This window comes from Festucalex cinctus, chromosome 9 (assembly GCF_051991245.1).
Source record: "Festucalex cinctus isolate MCC-2025b chromosome 9, RoL_Fcin_1.0, whole genome shotgun sequence".
NCBI lineage: Eukaryota > Metazoa > Chordata > Actinopteri > Syngnathiformes > Syngnathidae > Festucalex > Festucalex cinctus.
In genome coordinates, this window is record NC_135419.1 from 2,341,326 (window position 1) to 2,362,311 (window position 20,986).

Sequence of the window (20,986 nt, forward strand, 5' to 3'; positions counted from 1 at the left end):
AAATAATTACACATGAAATAGCATTAAATAAATAGGCTATACTTTATTTTGTGGAAATGTACACTGTAATAATAAATCCTTTCTGTAAAGAAAAATATAAATTATAAAGCAGCAAAATACTTGAGTAAAACAACAAAAATCGCAGTTCTGTTTTCAAGTAGTGTAATCAAAATAGAAAATGTCTTAAAGTACACTAAACTTGGCTGGTATAAAGTCATGGTAAGAAAAAAAAAAAAAAGAGCAGCACGGAAACACAAAGTTAATAAAGGAACGCTGATGGTAGCAAAGTAAAAAGCACCTTTTATAAATAAAGGTCAATATTGTTGCAACCCTTGTGAGTCGTGGGTTGTGTAGTTTCCCATGCTCGGAAACGGGCCATGAATGCAGCAGACTTTTTTTTTTTCTTTGCTAAGCTACGCACGTTAGCGTGTCGTCGTGTTCTACGCGGCTACGTCTGTCCTGCAAATTGTTTCGCCGCAAATTTTGTTTGCCGCTTGGCTTGATCATTTCGCAAAGGCTAAAGAGGTCGCTTGTCAAAAAGTGCACATTTTGTATTTGTGGCACCACTATTAGCGAAATGATTGCACTGCTGTCAGTCATAATGCGGTTGGGAGCCAGGAATCGAATGAAAACGAAAACCACCAAAGATGAACATAAACCCAGATGTGTAGACTGAGAGAAAGTTAAAGTGTGTACATCCTGTATTTCAAAAGTGCATTTTCCACAGTGAATCCGGCAGACAGACCCCTTTAAATGCATTCGGTACCTCGCAAATGTCCTTGAGGTGTTTGATGTAATGTCTCTCCGTGCTCATGATCTCGTTGATGACGTTGGCTCTCATCTGGTCGCGGTTCTGGAGAGGCGAGCCAAGACACAAACAATCGTTGGCCGGGTCCAGGTGACCATTTTGGACCTCGCTGGTCCCTTCGGCTGGTTCCCCTCCTCCATCCTCTTGATTCACCCACAACTAAGGATAAATACAGTCACACGCACAAACACGGACACGTGATGACTTGGTAAGTTGTGCGTTAAAACTGCATTTGATGAAACGGTATTAAAGACAAATCAAGCTAACAGACCCTTGATTGGAAATTGAATGAGACTTACTTCCACATACATACACCTAAATCAGACACAGATACGACGACACACGCCATAGCATTTGAAAGATGAGCTCCCTGAGGATATCCGACCTTGTGTGTGACCTCCCCTTACAGAGGATATACACAAAAAGTGACCACACCACTGTTAAAATAACATGACCTGAAAAAAAAAAAAAAAAAAGCGCCATTGTAAATTATTTTAAAACTTTTTCCACTTTTTCCACGGGTGTGATCTAACCTGTTCAGTTCAGGAAATAAAAAAATAAAAAATCTGCAAGAGAAATAGTGTGTCTTTAAAGTTACAGCAATATTGTAAGACATACAGAACAAACCCCAATTCCAATGATGTTGGGACATTGTGTAAACCGTGAATAAAAACATTTGAAAACCTTTTCAATCTACTCAACTGAATTGAATTGATGCTACAAAGACATATTTAATGTTCAAATTGATTGTTATTGTTTGGGTTTTTTTTTCAAAATATTCTCTTATTTTTTATTTGATGCCTGCAACAAGTTCCAGAAAAGCCAGGATAGGGGCCACAAAGGAAAAGCTGAGAAATGCTTTAAAAAAATAAAAAATAAAAATAAATAAATAAAAAAAAACTGTTGAAACATCCCACAGGTAAACAGGTTGATTTAATGGAAACAGTGGAGTGTCATCATTCGAGGAGCATCAGTGAAAAGTTTACTTGTTCACAGGCAAGGATGCGCTGAGCGTCACCTTTTTTGAGAACAACTGTGAGAGCAAATAGTCCAACAGTTTAAGAACAACTTTCTCAATGTACAAATGCAAGGAATTTTGAGATTTCATCATCTACGGTCCATAATATCAAAAGATTGAGAGAATCTGAAGTGACAAGGCCGAAAACCAACACTGAAGGCCTGTGACCGTCGATCCCTCAGGCGGCTCTGGCATTAAAAAAAAGAGGCATCATTGTGTAAAGCAGGGGTGTCCAAACTACGGCCCGGGGGCCATTTGCGGACCGCCGTCCATTTTTTAGTGGCCCGCAACTAATATGCTAAAAATGGCATTTGACTCAGTTCAAATAAAATAAACAAAGCAAAAATGTTTGGAGATGGTCAAAGGAAGAAGGGAGGGTGTCGAAAAACAGATGCTATTAAAGGTTATTTTAGTCAACTAAAACTAACGAAAACAACTAAAATTCAAAAAAACAATTTCGTTAACGAAATAAAAATAAAAATGAAGATGCTTTTTAAAAAAAGAAAACTAACTGAAACTACATTTTATGTTTACAAAACTAACTACAATAAAACTATAATTATAGCAAACGTCCTTCATTATAGTCTTTGGTAATTAATTTAATGCACGAGACTTTGGAGATGATTTTAAATGTGATTTTTAGTAGATTTATTTTGATATAAACCTGAATAATGAATAATTTTTTTTTTTAATTGCTCACAATAGTGCACATAAAAAAAAACTAATACTAAAACTAACTAAACTACAACTAAGCATTTACTAAAGAACTAAAACTAAAAAAAAAAAAAAAACTGAACCACCCTGAAAACTAATTAAAACTAACTAACTAAATTAAAAAAAAAACCTCAAAACAAAATAAAAACTAAAATGAAAAATTCCAAAACTATAATAACGCTGCTGCCATATTACAAATAAATTGGTTTATATACTGTAGCATTTTTCTAAACATGCAAAAGCACAAATAAATTATTTGTACAATTTTTAGGACTAAACACAATTTCTCTTCATAACATGATGTGGCCCTTGCGTCCTTCGGATTTTCTGTGTGTGGCCCTCAAATGAAAAAGTTTGGACACCCCTGATGTAAAGGATATCGCCACGTGCAGGAACACTCCAGAAAACCATTGTCAGTTCAAACAGTTCATCACCACATTTATTATTATTATTTTATCATTTAACAGTGATGTGTTCACTTTTCTATGCCCACTGTAGATCTTTGCAAACATGCACATTTGCTCCCCAACATTCACACCCACAGGTTCACGTACATAATATACCATCCTCCTAATATAAAGGGCACAAGTGAGTGTGATTTTTTAAATGCCCAGCAGCCAACACCTGACAACAAACGCTTTGCCACTATAACATTGAGGAACTGATGGGTAGAATGCCAAACACAAAAAGATGAGAAATGCAGCGCCACAGACAAGCAGAGTGACGGGTGGGAGAGCACTGAACTGCAGAGACGAGAACCAGTAGCGCAGCCTTCAAACTGACAAATAGTCAGAGTCAACAGTAAAAGAGCTATATTGAAAAACATTGTTTTTTTTTTTGTTTTTTTAACTCATTCACTCCCAGCCATTTTCACATTTCGCAATCCCGTTCGCTCCCGGCTGTGTTACTGAATTTTGACTGATTTTGCAAGGCCCACAGAAAATTGTGTTCAATTGCTATAAAAGCATGGAACATATCAAAATAAAGATTAAATTCTCTTCTTTCATCAGGAAAAAAAAGTATGTTTCTATCTGCTTCCGTTTTGCAGCAATTAGCTTTAGAAGAGAGCTAAGTTTCATCAGTTTTCACAAATTATTTGAAAATTGTAAGTAATTGAGCTTTTTTTCTACATGGCCCTGGTTGATCTCCTTTGCTCTGCTGCCACCTGCTGGCCGTTTGTGTAATAGCTACCACTTCTGCAACCGTTCTTTGCAGCTGAGAGGCTGCATCAAAGCTTTCTGTGTGCTCTAGCATAAAACAAAACAAAACGTATAAATACGTCTTTGGGACACTTAGAACATTAAAAAAAAACATATTTACACGTTATTGGGAGCAAATGAGTTAAAGAGCAAATAAATATTCATGTGAATATTCTATGAATATGAGTTGTCACTCAAACGGCCTTACAGCTTAAATATTTGGGGGGGAAAACCTCGAGGAAGAAAATTAAGATTTTACTTTTGACTCATCACTACTAACCTAGTTTCTATATGACACCGCTCAAGAGTGACTGGATGAAAGTTAATGTTTGGTGATGTTGAGGGTGCGTTGCGTGGTGGCTTGGACAGGCTGGATGGGTGGATGAGGCTGGTTGGGTGGGTGGGTGGTGGGTGGGGGGGGGGGAAACGCACCTTTGACGTGGTGTTTTGGAACCGTGGAGTTGCTATGGGGTTGATATAGAAAACCTGTTTTGTTTGGGGCTGAGGAGGGTGGGGTTCCACCTTGGAGAGAAAGAATGACACAACAGAAAAGATACTTTTTGGTAGACAGTCCTGCCCCTCTCGGGAGTGACGATGGAAGGGTGGACGGGTGGGAATGGCAATGAGGGGTGTCTGGAAGCGGGGGAGGCGTTCGGCTGTGAGCCTCCAACCTACAAGGATGCTAAAATATTCCTTCAGGGAGCCCTCAAGGTAATAACTCGGGCTGGGTTATTGCCGCCAACCTCACGATACGATACGCATCGCGATACAAATGTATCCCGATACACGATCTTAAAGGCGATACGTATCCCGATATTTTACATTAAACTTTGCATTTTATTATAACAGTCATATGTATACCTAAAGGATATGTTTATTATGCTGGATGACAAAAATCTGTTTGTTCGTAGCTCTTCTGGTGCTGGTGCAGTTTTCACAAACACACCGGGAAAATTTACTAATAGGCATGAGCCGATATGGGCAAAATTATGAAAGTATTAAAATTACAGCTCTAAAATGTGCTTATTTGAAATATTTGGGGAAATAAAAACAGCATTTTTTTTCATGTAACACATTCTATTTCATTTTTTAAACAAAATATAGGAAAATTGGTACATTAAGACTAGGGATGTTCGATACCACTTTTTTTTCAGACCGATACCGATACTCAGACCCTCAGTACTCACCGATACCAACTGCCGATACCAGTAGTACATTTTGACAAATAAAAAAAAAAAATCACTAAAATAAATTTTTAAACAAAAATATTTCCTTTAATTTTGACAAAAAAACAGCAAGTCACTCTTCAATAGTCTTAACGCTGAAAAATAAAACACAAAAATGCTCTTTTAGTTCAAGATTCACAATTTTGAAGTATTTCCAAACTGGTGAAGTTTTGGTGAAAAACTGCTGCAAGCTAGCGCCAGTTACAGGCAAGGAGGACTCACTTAACGTCTTCCAACTCTGCCATCGGTCGCTTGTACTCGTCTGCGTCACGAGTACTCGAGTACTTGAAAAAAGGCTGCTATCAGCCCGATACTGATACATGGTATCGGTACTTGCGCATCCCTAATTAAGACACGTGCCATGTTAAGTTTATCAGTAAATAAATGGTGATATTCTTCCTCTGCTTTAATTTTTCTTAGCCAAGACACAGTGTCCAATCACCGGTGAGCTATTTTTGCATTAATTGAAGGCAATTAACTTCAAAGACGCTGCTTTTTTTTTTTTTTTTTTTTAGGTACAATGAAAGCTGCAAAGGAAAACATTAGCTGCCTATTTAAAGTTAACGAGCAACATCGATTCTGACGCCTGCGTATCGATACGTGTATCCGCAACGATATATTGCTGTATCGATTTTTTGAGCACACCCCCTAGTGATAACAGTAGGATATCAGTTCAAACAAGAGTTGGGTTAGTTCACTTCAGATGTGGGTATTATATAATCACAATGTATCATGGCAATATGGTGAGTGCATTTTTGAGAGAACAAACGGAGAACGTGACGGTTCGCCATTCCGTACATGCGTGAAGACCCAGCGTACCGATGTTTGTTTTGTCTGCATATGCTCCCGAGTCTCCAGTTGGTGTATGTTTGCGTCCGCACTTGCGGGCCAGCTGCGGCCTGCACAAGACTCACCCGCACGAAGCTGGCAGGGAACCATCCCTCCTCCTCATCGATCTGGCCCCACCACCAGTCCTTGTTGGAGGCATCCAGCACTTTGATGACGTCGCCGGCCTTAAATGCCAACTCCCGGTCCGCCATGGTCACATGGTCCCATACCGCCTCAGCGTTGACGATTGACCCTCCACTTATCAACTAGAGGAGAGGTAAGAACAGAGACGATATCTCAAATCGATGGCTCATTCAAGTTTGTCTCCAATACTGACATAGCGTTACTTTGGTAGGAAGTTTTAAGTTGCTTACATCTTTTTTAAATCTTCTATAGTCTATGTGATAGCATTTGCAATCAACACTTATCCTTTGAGTTGCAACCTCTCAGATGACTAAAACCTCAAAGCCCCCTGGTTGCATTAGACAAACAGTTGCTAACACAAACCACAGCACAATACAACATGGTGTACCAACACAAAAAGGGTAAATCTATGACAGGAGAAACAACACAGTCATCAAACATGCATCAGTCAATCGGGGAGGGGGAAATCATGGCCTGTGAGCTGATTGGCATTTCTATCAGGGATATCTGCAGATAAAAGTCATTCTCTTTAAATGACAAGAGACAGCGACGTTGCTTCTTACGTGGGGCACTAGATCTTATGTCTTCCATTTAAACGTACGGAAATGCGATTCTGTCCCCCTGATTTGCAGTCTACATCATGTCCACGTTAAAGCTGTGCATGTTGCATCTTTGGCAAAGCTCAACAATATTGTTTGGCCAAACTTCCTCTTCCAGTTATTTCCAGATCTTTTCATCAGAATTCTCCATGCCCAAACTACCCAGTCAAGATCTGCTTTGGCTCTCGGTATGGAATTGGCACAGCTATATGAATATGAAGACAAAGTCGCAACCATGTATTTCGAATTTGGCTCAAATTTTGCAACTGTGGAACAATCTGCTTAATCGTAATAAAATAAAATAAAAACAAAAAAATGCTTATTATTATTATTATTATTATTATTATTATTATTATTATTATTAAAATCAGAACAAGCGCATGTCAACTCAGGTTCCAGGGCATACCATTTTTTTTTTTTTTTTTTTTTTCAGGGGGTTACATTGCCACAACACTGGGACCGAGCAAAACATGTTGGATAATGGTGAGTGCATTGTCCTGTTTTAGCGCTGGTGAACTGTCAACCATGATAGCGTTTAGCATTAGCAAATTAGCAAGCCGCCCTGCCACTGCTCCCGATTGGCGCTTGTTGGCAAAAAAAAAATGGCCGTCTTTCGCTCACATGCCCACGCAACCCCTTTGAGGGAGATTCAATAGAGATTAAATTTGGTCACATTTATCTTATATTTAATTCTCAGCGGAATTGTTTTTTTAAATTTTAACCTGTTTTTAATTTTGAAAATCTAGTCACCTTCACAGAAGCTTTTTCGCTTTAGTTTTTTAGCGATGAACACGTGAAAACCTCGTAACAGAACATCCCATCGATTCACTACCTCACTGGAGCAAAGTATCTTCCACTAAATCGTCCTGCCCTGTTCAACTTAACAAGTTGAGCATCTCCAGCTAACTTAGCTTAGCTTTAGCTTAGCTCTCTGCATCGCTACTCAATACGTCACTCAGCAGTGACCTTGTTTGTGTGTAAAGATTGTTGTGGGAAATGCGTATGGAAAATTAAGACCAGGCGAGCGTGACAGTTGGAGCGAGGCCATTTTTGAATAAATCCTCCTCGGGTCCACTCAGGGGCACTTGAGCTGGCGAGAGACTGAGATGCCAAACATTAATTTGAATGAACATTAATATGAAAACGTTTCCTTTGAAGTGAGTATAGGGTTAATAGCCTGTACGTCAACTTCAGCCAACTTAAATGTAATTTGTAAAAGATTCATTTGTGACAGCCCTAAATTTTACTTTAGTAAGTTACTTTAGTTAAAACTGCAAAATAGTAAACAGTTAAATGAACGTATAATAATGCCCGTTTGTTGCATGAACTCATACAACACCGCCTGAATAAAAAAAATAATAATTAATATCGTTTTCGGGGTACATTTTTTAATAGCGCTGTGCGTGAATTTGTGGTGATTTGGAAATGTGTTGGTGTGGGTGTGGCAATTTAAAGACGGAATCACATTTTGGGAATATGGATCAGATAGTGTGATGTCACCGGAACGAGCATTTTGTTTACATGGTAACTTTAGCACGAGTCCAATTTCTATGACAGATACAGACTTAAACCCCGTTGGCACATCTTAAAATAGAAGTCCAGAGACATAAAATCATACTTGGTGTTATTTTGACAATGCTTTGAATCTTTTCCTGGCATCCTTCAACTCTTCTCCACTGAATTGACATGAAACAAACAGAAACGTGTTTTTTTTTTTTCTTCAGCGCAACAAGTTGCAAAGATATTTGGAAACACAAAAGGAAGCAAAACAGCTACATGGCAAGCAGCCGTTGACATAGATATTTATATATAGGGCCTTCGCTCTGAGTGGTGCCGTGTGCAACTGGGAGTCCCGCTATGGTCTCCATGTTAAAGCCCTGATTGTAAAATGACCCGTGGCTTGTATCATGCAATGTCTGTAGTTTCTAATCAACTAATCCACGTTTAAAACCGCTGAATAATTCCAGAAGTGATAATGTAGCCTACTTATTGGAGCCAAACGCGTGGCTTGCTCCATAGTTAATATTGTCTCTGCAGCTAGCTACCGTACCAACATAGTAGCATGCAGGCTAACCCATCCAGCATTGAGGATGTTTGCCGCAAGGACAATTTACTTTGGTTTTACAACACCAAAGTGTGCAATAGCCGACCCAGATTCTACCGGTGACCACAATGCAACGCGAAACTCTACTTAACCATTGCAAAACTTAAAAGAACTATTCCATAGTAACTTAGAACAGGGGTGTCAAACTCATATTAGCTCAGGGGCCGCATGGAAGAAAATATATTACCAAGTGGGCCACATCGGTAAAATAACGGTATATAACTTATATACGATTACCGTCATTTATACGCAGATTTTCGTGGACCAGCCCTAAATTACAGAACTCAAGTGTAATTATGTTGTTCCGAAGAATAACACAAATGCTAATGGAACGCGGCAACACTTTCCCGGTATACGTTCCGGACGTGTTAAATCGACCTGTTTTGCATATATATTGTATGCATTCCCAGAATGCATTGCCTGGCGTATTTAATGACGTTATAAGGACGCTAATCCTTGTCATATCGATTTGTGTTAACAGTAATTGAATCTGTGTCGTATTTAACACATTTATGTTGGTCTATGATTTAAAATAATAATAATAACAATTAAACAAACCATAACTTTAAGTTGTGTGAAAAAAAATGACATCCAGGACAATTCCCCCGTACGTTGCATTGCTCGTCTGAGGACTGCTTGTGAAATTACAAATTTTATATATTTTGATTGTGGCCGGCTGATTAATTAGTCCGACATTACAATGTTATTTATTTTATTATTTTTTTTTAACTTTACAAAATCATCTCGCGGGCCGGATTAAACCCCTTTGCGGGCCTGATCCGGCCCGCGGGCCTTATGTTTGACACCCCTGACTTAGAACAATACGGCAACAATGTCGATCATAATATATTATATGATAATATTGCTGATTATAATAATATGTTTTCAAATAATTGGACATCAGACTTTGCAAAACTCTTTGGACAGTGTATGATGTAGATAATATGCTTTATTAGTCTTCTAAATTTACTATTTAGGTCAATCGATTTATTTTCCAGGAAATACGTTGCAAATATGTCATATTAGTTACAAATCCTTGTATACAGTTTTATTTGTCGCTTGAATAGGACTATGAATGAAGTTGTGCTGTCTTTGACTGATATTAAGTGTAGTGCTGTACGGTATCAGTCTAGGATGTGGAAACATTGGTATGACTGCCTGATGACTGTATAACCGTCCCCCTGTTTTTATTGTTCTTTTATTGTTTTTTGATGGTGTATATTTTGTTATTTGTTTGTATTGGACTTAGAGTCTGGAATAAAGTTGAATTGAATTAAATTGAAATCCAACCGGAATTCGTTTGCTGACGTCGGCCCGATTAGCAAATCCGAAATTTTAGGAGTGAGTCCATCCCTTAATTATTAAACGCTGCATCATATCGGACTTCTGGATCTGGAGAATCTGCTCAATTCATCCTCGCATGTCGTTGCAAAAGCGGCCGTTCCTGCGTGCAGGTTTTGGCTCAAAGATGTCACCCAGTCGGTTGATTACATCGGCAATCGCACAGGGGCTGCGAGCTGCTGCAACAATAGCTCCAGCCTATATCTCAAAGCTCTTCACTTCAGGAAGAGAGGAGGATTACTGCAAAAACATGTGTCACGCTGCCATGGAAACAGCACGGATGGAGGCTGCTCAAAAAGATTAAAAATCTTTGTTCATTCGGGAGGAGAAATTGGATTTATATCATTCAGACTCAAATGATTATAATGCAGAAATGCAACGTGGAATGATCGACCACGACTGGGCCTAGCACATACTCGACAGAGGTCAGCTTTGATGCACCCCTATTAAAACTTATCGGGGTTCACACCACCGCGCTACACCATCTTCTGCCCAAATCACCACAGTGCACTTCCTATTCAATCTGCTGTAATACAGGCAACAGGCATCAGGAACAAGAGAGGAGGGGGGGGGGGGAGATAGTGATCCAGTCACTATGGCGATGTTCTTCCTCATCCCATCCCCTTAACTCATTCACTCCCAGCCATTTTCACATTTCGCAATCCCGTTCGCTCCCGGCTGTTTTACTGGATTTTGACTGATTTTGCAAGGCCCACAGAATATTGTGTTCTATTGCTATAAAAGCATGGAACATATCAAAAGAAAGATTAAAGTCTCTTCTTTCATCAGGAAAAAAAAGTATGTTTCTATCTGTTTCGGTTTTGCAGCAATTAGCATTAGAAGAGAGCTAAGTTTCATCAGTTTTCACAAATCTATTTAAAATTCTAAGTAATTGAGCTTTTTTTCTACATGGCCCTGGTTGATCTCCTTTGCTCTGCTGCCACCTGCTGGCCGTTTGTGTAATAACTACCATTTCTGCAACCGTTCTTTGCAGTTGAGAGGCTGCATCAAAGCCTTCTGTATGCTCTAGCATAAAAAAAACAAAAAACGTATAAATACGTCTTTGAGACACTTAGAGCATTAAGAAAAAACGTATTTATACGTTATTGTGAGTAAATGAGTTAATGAGATCAGCACTCTCCAATACATTGCATTCTTTTCCCTACATGTCGTAATAAATTAAAAGCATTACATAATCAAACTTAACAATTTGCCCCTGCTATAGCTCAGCTCAGCCAAAGCTTGATCAAACAACATCAGGAAGCTCTGACACAAAAGCACCCGTGACCTGTGTATCTGACAGCTGTAATGACCGATAACAGTGTGTCAACTTGCGCCATTAAAACTGCAAGATCTTTATTTAGGTCAAAGCAAATTAAGGCAAAGGAATGTCTCTATATCGTGTGGATTTACGTGGCGTGTTCAAGAGGCCAAAATGAACACAGAGTAAGAAATCCAAAAATGCCATGGCTCGAGTCCTCCTATCTTTGCACCACAAAGCATCAGCATTCACTGCACTGGCAGCCCCACTGCATTCTTCCTCTCTTTGTACTTGTAGCATAGCTGCACCGATTGCACCGACAGCATTCCTGAGCAAATGCATACGTCTCAGCAAGCCTTACCATGTTCGTAGCATGTAGCTGTAAGGAGAGCGTATGCATGGAGAAGTCCGGCTCATATGATCATGATCGATGATCCCTTTTCAATAGAGTTCAAGATTGTGCGGCTTGTTCACCAGAAGCGCCGATTCCAGAAAGAGGTTTTCTCTTTCTGACGCACACTGTGAGTCTCGCGGTCCATCCTCCCTGCGTCTGCCAACCTCGTTATGTAATACACATATACCCCGAGTCTGGGAGCCAATCAGAAATAGCTCTTCCTAAAAACAGTGAGGGGAAAAGCAGCACATTTCTTCAGCACACATGGTTTTGCCACTCACACGCACGCACTATACGCACGCTGACGCTTGCGTTTTGCACAACGTTGAACAGAACGCTGCCCTGGAGGGATTACAAATGTGGAAATATATTCCAATTCAATAAAAGACTATAAGAGTCAATACAAATAAGTGAGAAAACACGCACACTGCAGACACGGACATGCTAATGTGATCGTGTGCACACCATCATGATGCTCCGCTTTCAGTCCAAGTTTAAGCTTTGTTCTACAGTGAAGAGAACGTCGGTCTACATGCCAGGACAAGTGAAAGAGATGCCTTCCCTTCTCATACGAATGGCTGCCAAGTATTTGTCTGCACATGCAATGAAATCTTTCCACCTCCCTTAAACAAACACATATTACTTAGCCCACAGGGTGAGAAAGCACTTAAACCTAAAAAAAATAAATAAATAAAGAGAGAGAAAAGGCAAACTAGCTTGCCCACCATCACTAATAATAGGAATGTCATGAACAACTCTGAGATGGGCTTTTAGCATATCTATTTATAACAATCATTAAACATTTATGACACCTGCTTCCCATCCTTTATTGGCTCATGCTACTGCATGCGGAAGAAATGATTTTTTTCCCTCTGACATGCCTTTTCACTTGGCGGATAAAAAAATAAATCAATAAATAAAAAGTGCAGATATTTCAATACAGTCTGCAATGGTCAGAGAGCTCGCGAACCTCAGCAACATGTGCATTGTTGAAGTGCGACTAACACAGGACTGGAAATGGGAGCCGGGTTTAACAGCATCTAAAATGGGGGAAACCTAATGTGGAGGGCCCTCCTTTATTAGGCCTGGCCTTGTCCACGACTGATTACTGTTCAGTTACCATCTTCCTGCAGCGTCTGCAGCGCACATCTCACTTGCGGGCCTATTTGCTAGGAATAACACGTTGTCCCTCAGTAGGGAGCTCACATATTTGCTGCCATGATGAGAATAATAATAAAAATCATGCAGCAGCAAGATGTTAAAAAAATAAAATATATATATATCACCCAATCAACGTACTGAGATAATTCAATTATACTCTCATGCAGCCATGGAATACAACATGGAGGAGAGAAAAGAGAGGAGCTCAACGAAAGGGACATGTTTATATGCGGGAATACAGTAACTCGAGTGAGCACAGAAAAAAAAAAAAAGGTTACAGCATCACAGATCGAGTGTGTCCGCACCACCACCACCACCACCAAACAACATAATCTATCACAATTAAACGAACGTGAGAGGACACGATACACAAACGAAGGATCGGGGAAGGGGGTAACACAAATACATTATGTTGTACCAACGTCATTCATTTCAACGCGTAGCCGTGATGGAGCGCCGGGTGTCCCCGCTCTCAACCACCGCGCACCGCCTGTCTCTCCTCTCCTCCCGTGCGACAGCGAGGCGCGCTGCGACCGCGGATCCATTAACGAGTACCGAGGATGAACATCAACAGCACGTTCACAAGCACCAGCAACGCGATCACCGTAAACACCGCACAAGTCTGGACATCCAAGGCCATGGCGCAGCACTGCGGGCCCGTGCGTGAGAGCTCGTTCCCGGCCGGGTGGTATTCAGCCTCGAAGACCCCGGGCGAGAATGTAATCCAGCTTTACGGTCGTCGGGCGAAACGTGGAGAAAAGATGCCGATACGCCTCCTCACACTGCGTCTTGTAATTCATAATGGCACAGGAAGGGGATGCATCATCCTCACCATCATCATCGTCATCAGTCTGCACCGCGATTTCTCCCTGCTGGTCAACACCTGACGGTGTTTTCGCCTCGTCGCCGACAAACGAGCCTACTCTCCGGGTTGTAGATTAAAGCAGGTGGGGGTTGGGGGGGGGGGGGGGGAGGCGGTGTGCAGGCGGCTGTTCGCAGCTGCAGAGCCGCCTTCCGGTGAGCGGGGACCAGGCAGGCAAGAGAAGGGCTCAGCGTTGGTAGAGGCGGTCCTGAATTAATACTCATCAGCTTCACTGCTAGACTACCGGCATCAGACATCACACCGGGCGGGGAGGGGCACGGCCAGCCCCCCCTCGCTGACTTCATTGACCACCAACGCTGAAATCACAGCCATCATCATCCCTAACAATAACCGCCGTACTTGTCATTTAGTCACGCCTTGACAGGAGGATTTCGCGACGCATCTTTTTTTTTTTTTTTTTTTTTTTAAAAAGCGTTGAACATCTTGTACATTGGCATGATGTCAGCATATTTCCACCACCATCATTCTGTCTGAGGCGATTATGCCAAATCGATCTCTTATACGGTTTATTTTCGAATGGGGGAGACACAAACAAACCATTCGACTCTATACGTTAAGTCGTTCTTGCGCAACAATCAAATGCTAACACTTAAGTGTGTGCTAACACACACAAAAAAATAAATAAATCTTAGGTATATACAGTATATATAAAATATTGGTTATTAGTGTAAATAATTAATGTAAATACAGTCTTCCCTCGCTATAACGCGGTTCACTTTTCGCGGTCTCGCTGTATCGCGGATTTTTTTTTTCCAGTGCAATTTTGCATATTTTTTTTACAGTAATATACCCATTTTACAAAAATTTATGAAGTTTCGAACATTATCAATGTTTGAACAAGAGAGAAATGGGAGAACATGTAAATGCCTCAATGATAAAAGTGTATAAATTGTGCGGTCGGGTATTTTTGAGCCTTAAAACATTTATAAGAGTTGTAAAACATAAAGCGAACTACTTCGCGGATTTCATTTATTGCGGGTATTTTTTGGAACCGAACCCCAGCGGAAAACGAGGGAACACTGTAATAGACATATTACAGTAATACGTTACTGGATAAAATTTGGATGTCAAACTAATGGGTGCCTATTAGGGGTGTGCCAAAAATCGATTCATAAAAGAAAAGTAACGTATAAGATTAGCCGCAACTGGAAAACATGCACTTTTTGGAGTACTTACAATACTTAGTTACGTTAACGGCAACACTGCTCTTGAAGACGTCTTTGTGTAAATCAAAAGACATTGTGGATGTGTAATATTTCGATACAGGCATTGTCCTGGTCTCCTTCCATGTGGTTCCACCAGTGACCTGAACTGGAAGGAAGTGCTACTTCCTGTTTTGCCAAATATGGAAGTTGGTTCCGCGTAACCTCTTCATGTATCGTATAGGTGGGATTCTCTTGCCACATTCACTTGATTACTGAGTATCCAAATGTGTGCACTCCAAGATTGCATACCGTATTTTCTGCACTATAAGGCACACCTAAAATTCTTCAATTTTTTCAAAAGCTGACCATGCGCCTTATAATCCGGTGTGCCTTATATATGGATCGATATTGAGCGGCAACAGGTCTCGCTGTCATCGGTGACCCTGCACGATCGGTGACGCGCATGCGCAGAAGATCCCGCCATCTTGGATCGCTAGCTAATGCTAATACTTTAGCTCAGAGAAAATAATAAAACAGCTGTTTATTCATTTTGGGACTGAATGGAGTTGTCAGAAAGCTGGTTTGTAATCTATTAATAAAGTTTGACTGACCTATCTGACTGTTTTGTTGACATTCCCTTTAGCGCAGCACCATCTAATGGATGCATAACGTAACGCCAGCCTCTACTGTAGCGCCTTAAATATGGAAAAAGTTTTAAAATATGTCATTCATTGAAGGTGCGCCTTATAGTGCGGAAAATACGGTAATCATAACAGGTTAGCTAGGAGTTTTTAAAAGAAGTTCAGAATCAACAGCGACTTTTGAAAATCAATAGCGAGACAGCTGAGCATGATGGTATTGTCCTCGTATTTGTGTCCTCATTGTTGTGAAGATTATGGGTGCACACTGCCATCATAAATAATTTCATAAGGCTGCGTTTGGTGTTCAGTTCAGTCACCACATCCCCCAAAACCAGTTATCAAATCAACCACTCAACACAACTTCACATAGCGCTTCAGGTTTGGATCAAAGATCTAAGAATATGTTTGAAAGAATAACACCAAACGGAGTGCATCAGTATTTTTAAAGCCATAAATAATTTCCAGGGCACTTTCCGCACATACATTCAGATAAAAGCAAACGCTCATGAAAGTGAGGCTTTCAGTGAATTGCAAAGAGCTGTACGAAGCGTCGCAGCGAAGATATGACAACCCTTCTCAAACAAGATCCTGCTCCGTGCGCTTGCATATGCGTGCGCGCGCGCGCGTGCGTGCACGTGTGGGAGCACGTTACATAAGTGTGCCCTTCCACTGTGGGCTCACTCTCCAATCTCCCTGACATTTAGACAACAAAGGTCACATCTGAAAGTCTAAATGTGCACAGACACCAATGCTAATTTACTCATACATATACAGAAGAGAGTTAGTGTGCAAACAGTACAATTCCTCACAGTATTACGCCTGATAAAATGTTGAAACTCATTTCGCATGAACGACAAGCATTGGCATGTTCTTCTCCGAGCCCTCATCTTGTTTCGACACATTTTCTTCCTACTAAAAACTGGATAGACCAGTTTCTCGTTTATTTAATATTGATAAGACAACTTGCAAAAGAGTTATTTTCTAAACAACGACTCTTGATACTGGTACTGTAGCCTATATTGAATTTCTACCAGGATGGTACTTTATATTCACAAATTGCTTTGTGAAAAGAGTTTCCTGAAAACAGCCCTTTGCCGCAAACCAGACTTGTCTGTACATGATCTGTCTAGCATGGAACATTCATTCATTGCTCACACGTATTTCAGAAGCAGCCTTTGTTTAACTCTTTGACCGCCAAAAACGTTTAATAACGATCAATAAAATCACGACGTATATTGCCATAAACGTTAAATAACGTCAACAATTTTTTTAAATTTTTTTATTCTCAGTGCAACGTCGAACTGCAGCGTTGCCTGGTCAATGAGTTGTGGAATCTAAAACACTCTAAACTATGGCCAGCAGATGGAAGCATTGTATCACTTTTCGTCAATGATCAAAGCCTCTGTGATATAAAAGTTTTTCTTTGATAACGTGTGGCAGTAAAAGAGTTAACTGTGAGGTCAAAACATGAAAGCGTTGACTCATAATGTAAATAAATTATTTGAATAAAAAAAAAAAAAAATATGTGCGTCAATAAGTCTGCAACGAGGAACAAAAACAATATGGATTAAATGGACTTTTGTTTGGTAACTTGATCCTATTTGCTGAGTTAAAATGCCCCGAACCCTTTCCCAAGCGAGCAACACAACACACGGAGAGACCAAATTCATACATTAAAAAGGCATAAGTCCAGCACGCAAGGCTGACACGATCCACAACAATGTCAACGTGATCTGGAAGAGGGGAACACAAGCAAATCAATTGACATCAAACTGGACTCTCTCCAGATCGTGACTGTGCTCAACATCCTTGCAATGAATGTCACACAGACACTGTTTTAAGCAGCACTAGCTCACATTACATTATATTTCTTAGAGAAACATAGATAAATATATTGTACTGTATGCTCATATATGGTATTGTCGGTATTATCCAGTATAAAAATAGATGCACTTAACTTTCATCTTATGGAGTAAGGTCTGTAGCTCTCCATTAGGAATGAAACCAGACTTGGGAACTTAAGTGGATGGTCAAAATGGATGCCACACGCCTCACCAAGAGGTGGTGGAACTGACTTGTCAACAAGAGTATTCATAATATACTTGCTCCATTTATTTATATATTTTTAACAGTCATAAACTGTAGTAGATAATGTGGCTGCCCCAACAAAACTAAAAGACCAAATACAAGAAAAGAAAAATTATATTTATCTCAGGTTGTCTTTTTTTTCAGTATCTTAAGTAGTGGCCCAAAACGGGTGAAGAGATAATGCATAATTGTAACCCTACATTTCCCCCCCCCCGAGTCAGTCTGTGTGAGACCACAAACATTTTTAGAATGTTTCTCTCTGAATAAGAATTTCTGTGTGATCAAAATCTGTTTGTGGCCGGAGGGCATTTGGCTTATTGAGGCAATGGCCTGCACCACACCCATTTCCACTCCAGTCTGCTCCTGTTCGTTTGCTTCCCTCCTATCCCCACGGCAACCACACTGATTTCCTGCTTTCTTTCTTTCTATGCCTCAGAATGCCTAAAAATATGGATTTGCTTGAACCTAGGTCTTTTACCATTGTTCAGAAATTAGTCATTGAAAATAAAGTTATGTAAGGTTTTTACATTTTTTGCTGTTGCATATTTTGCTTGGGGGGGGGGGGGGGAGTCTAATGAGGGTTAAAAAAAAAAGAAGAAAAAAAAAAGATTTTTTCAGTGGTGGCTTTTCCTCTTTTTGGACTGCCTATTTATCATACATTTAATCTGATCAGATATTCCAATTTAGACTCTCTGAACTTTCTATATACCCAAAACTAATAATAATTATAATAATAATAACATATTAATAAAAAAAAAACCTCACATTTTATATAAGATGTGTTTTTGTTTGTACAAACCCCCCAGAAAGAAGCCTTTATGATTTAAAAGGAGTAAAAATGCATGAGCTGTTTCAGCTTTGAATTGTTGCAGGCGAGCGCTGCACTAGTGCACTTGCATTGTGCCAGTTATGAGTGTGTTTACTAGTGTCACAACTCATCAGAGCACTGGCAGCCACCTGGGGCCTTAAACATTGGAATCCTGGCTGTGTTTTCTGGTTGCTGGCTCTATTTTTGCATGCAATGTCTGTTCGAATTTTGTAAAATGTCTCTTTGCATGTTTATTACATGTGGAGCCATTTTTTTTAAACAGTTGATAATAAACAGTCTACATACTTGACTAAAAGAGTAAGCACATGGAAGGCCCTTTCAACTGATCTGATGTATCGACACCAGACTCGCATACAAGTCGGTTCTGCGACTTGAGTTGCTCGACAACAAGTCGAGGTGACAGTGGCCAAGATAGTCGTCCGTTGCTGGAGCTCTCCATTGCAAGCCGGCGAGACTTCCTTGTTCGCCGCGCTGCTCACTCGACCAATGGCAGGCAGTTTGCTATGGGCGGAGTCCAACCCAAGACAGGCTTAGGACCGCCCCCCCTCATTTGAATAACATTTCGACATGGCAGTATGGCCCAAAACTGCCAAAAAAAAAAAAAAGATTAAATAAATAAATAAATACATGAATAAATAAATAAAAGTACAAATTGAAAAGCAGATATAAAAAAATTACAATACAATAAAAAAAATACAATTAAAAAATTAAATACAATTTTTATTTCCAATTATATTATTTTTTTGATACAATTTTCTAATTATTTTTCATATCAGTTTTTTTTTAAATTTTCATTTTTAGTCATTTATTTAATTATTTAGTCATTTATTTTATTTTTGAATTTTGTCAGTTTTGGTCCTCCATACCGTCACGTCACTCATGTACATTTTGAATGACATTTGACGTTTTGTTTTCCAATTCAAAAGACTAACCTGTGCTGTGGAGGTTCTTTGCAACAAAACACATTTCTAAACTTTTTGACTGTACATTGACGCAGAGAAACTCCATGTGATATTGTAACATTTTTCATTTACAGTATTTTTTTTAATTTTTTTTTTAACAATTTACAAATCAATCTAACCACCTGCTTTAGATTCCACCAGCAACGCATCCTCACGTTCCCACAAGAACATAGAACTTCCCCTAAAGAAGCAGGTACGCTTCCCATGCCCGCATGGGGAGAACGCAAGTGAGGTGAGCGGGCGAAAAACAAACATTGGGGAGTCAAAATCAAGTTGATGTGAGGAGAGGGAGAAAGAGGAGATGCCAGTGAATGAGGTCGAGCTCTCATCTCGGAACTCAAAGGGAGAGGCAGGGTGAAGAAGAAGAAAAACTAAAAGTGAAGTTGTTGCATAATACTGTACGTGTGTGTGTGCGTGTGTGTCTCTGATGCCGCATTGGTGTAGCAGGGAGCCTGAGAGGTCAGACACAGAAAATATAAAAAAATAATGTACACAGGAAGTGTCAGCTGCCAGGAAAATCTACTCCATCTCTCACATGGGCCTACAGGACACAACTACAACACCTTACAGCCAATTATACTTGTCTCGTTATTTTAGGTTCACCACCACCACATGTGCACAATCCATTGAATGGTAAATAAAGCGATGTAAGCTTGAATTCCACAGAGCAAGCCGGGCCTTGTACGTTTGTCTAATAAGATTTACATAAGTCAGTTTAAGCAGTTTCGAAAAAGAATTGTTGACTCGCGGCAGCGTTAACCACCGACCACTTCAGATAGGCCTGAGCAGCTTGTCTGTTACACAAGAGTTTGTCACAATTATAGACCCTGCTTAAGCAATCTCTTATGTGGGAGGTTTAAATAATAAATTAGCTTATACTGCCATGCCTTAATGGGATCACTGCTAGAATGAAACACATTTACATTGTATATTTGTGATGAACAACAGGGACGCTAGGAGCGGTGAAACCACCTTAAAGTAGCTGTGAGGAGTATCCAAAACGCTTTGACACCTTAAGTGATCTTTATATGTCTCTTATTCTTGTGTGTGCGAGCCGTCAGCATTTGCATAGATGCCTTAAAGTGTAATTGTCTTTCCTAAAAGCTACACTTGTGCTTGTTGATTATTTAAACTACCGTATTTTCCGCACTATAAGGCATTATAAGGCGCACCTTCAATGAATGACATATTTTCAAACTTTTTCCATATATAAGGCGCGACAGTAGAGGCTGGGCTTACGTTACGCATCCATTAGATGGTGCTGTGCTAAAGGGAATGTCAACAAAACAGTCAGATAGGTCAGTCAAACTTTATTAATAGATTACAAACCAGCTTTCTGACAACTCCATTCAGTCCCAAAATGAATAAACAGCTGTTTTATCATTTTTTCTGAGGTAAAGTATTAGTATTAGCTAGCGATCCAAGATGGCGGGATCTTCTGCGCATGCGCGTCACCGATCGTGCAGACTTGTTGTGGCTCAATATTGATCCATATATAAGGCGCACTGGATTATAAGGCGCATGGTCAGCTTTTGAAAAAATTGAAGGCTTTTAGGTGCGCCTTATAGTGCGGAAAATACGGTAATTGCACATATCGAGCACAAGAAAGATTCAATAATGCTTACAATTTTAATTCCGGAA

General features: G+C 40.0%; 1 protein-coding gene across 12 annotated transcripts in view; it reads right to left on the reverse strand.

Annotated features, from left to right (window-relative positions):
* arhgef9a (Cdc42 guanine nucleotide exchange factor (GEF) 9a) overlaps window positions 1-20,986 on the reverse strand; it is a 55,495-nt gene that overhangs the window by 16,632 nt on the left and 17,877 nt on the right. For 7 of the 12 annotated variants that reach the window (XM_077531411.1, XM_077531416.1, XM_077531410.1 and 4 more), the window contains 3 exons: window positions 5,880-6,059; window positions 4,172-4,261; window positions 767-967 (listed from right to left, as the gene is read on the reverse strand). In XM_077531411.1, the coding sequence (XP_077387537.1) occupies window positions 767-967; window positions 4,172-4,261; window positions 5,880-6,059 (471 nt within the window). The other 5 variants (XM_077531420.1, XM_077531417.1, XM_077531421.1 and 2 more) reach the window with 5 other exon arrangements.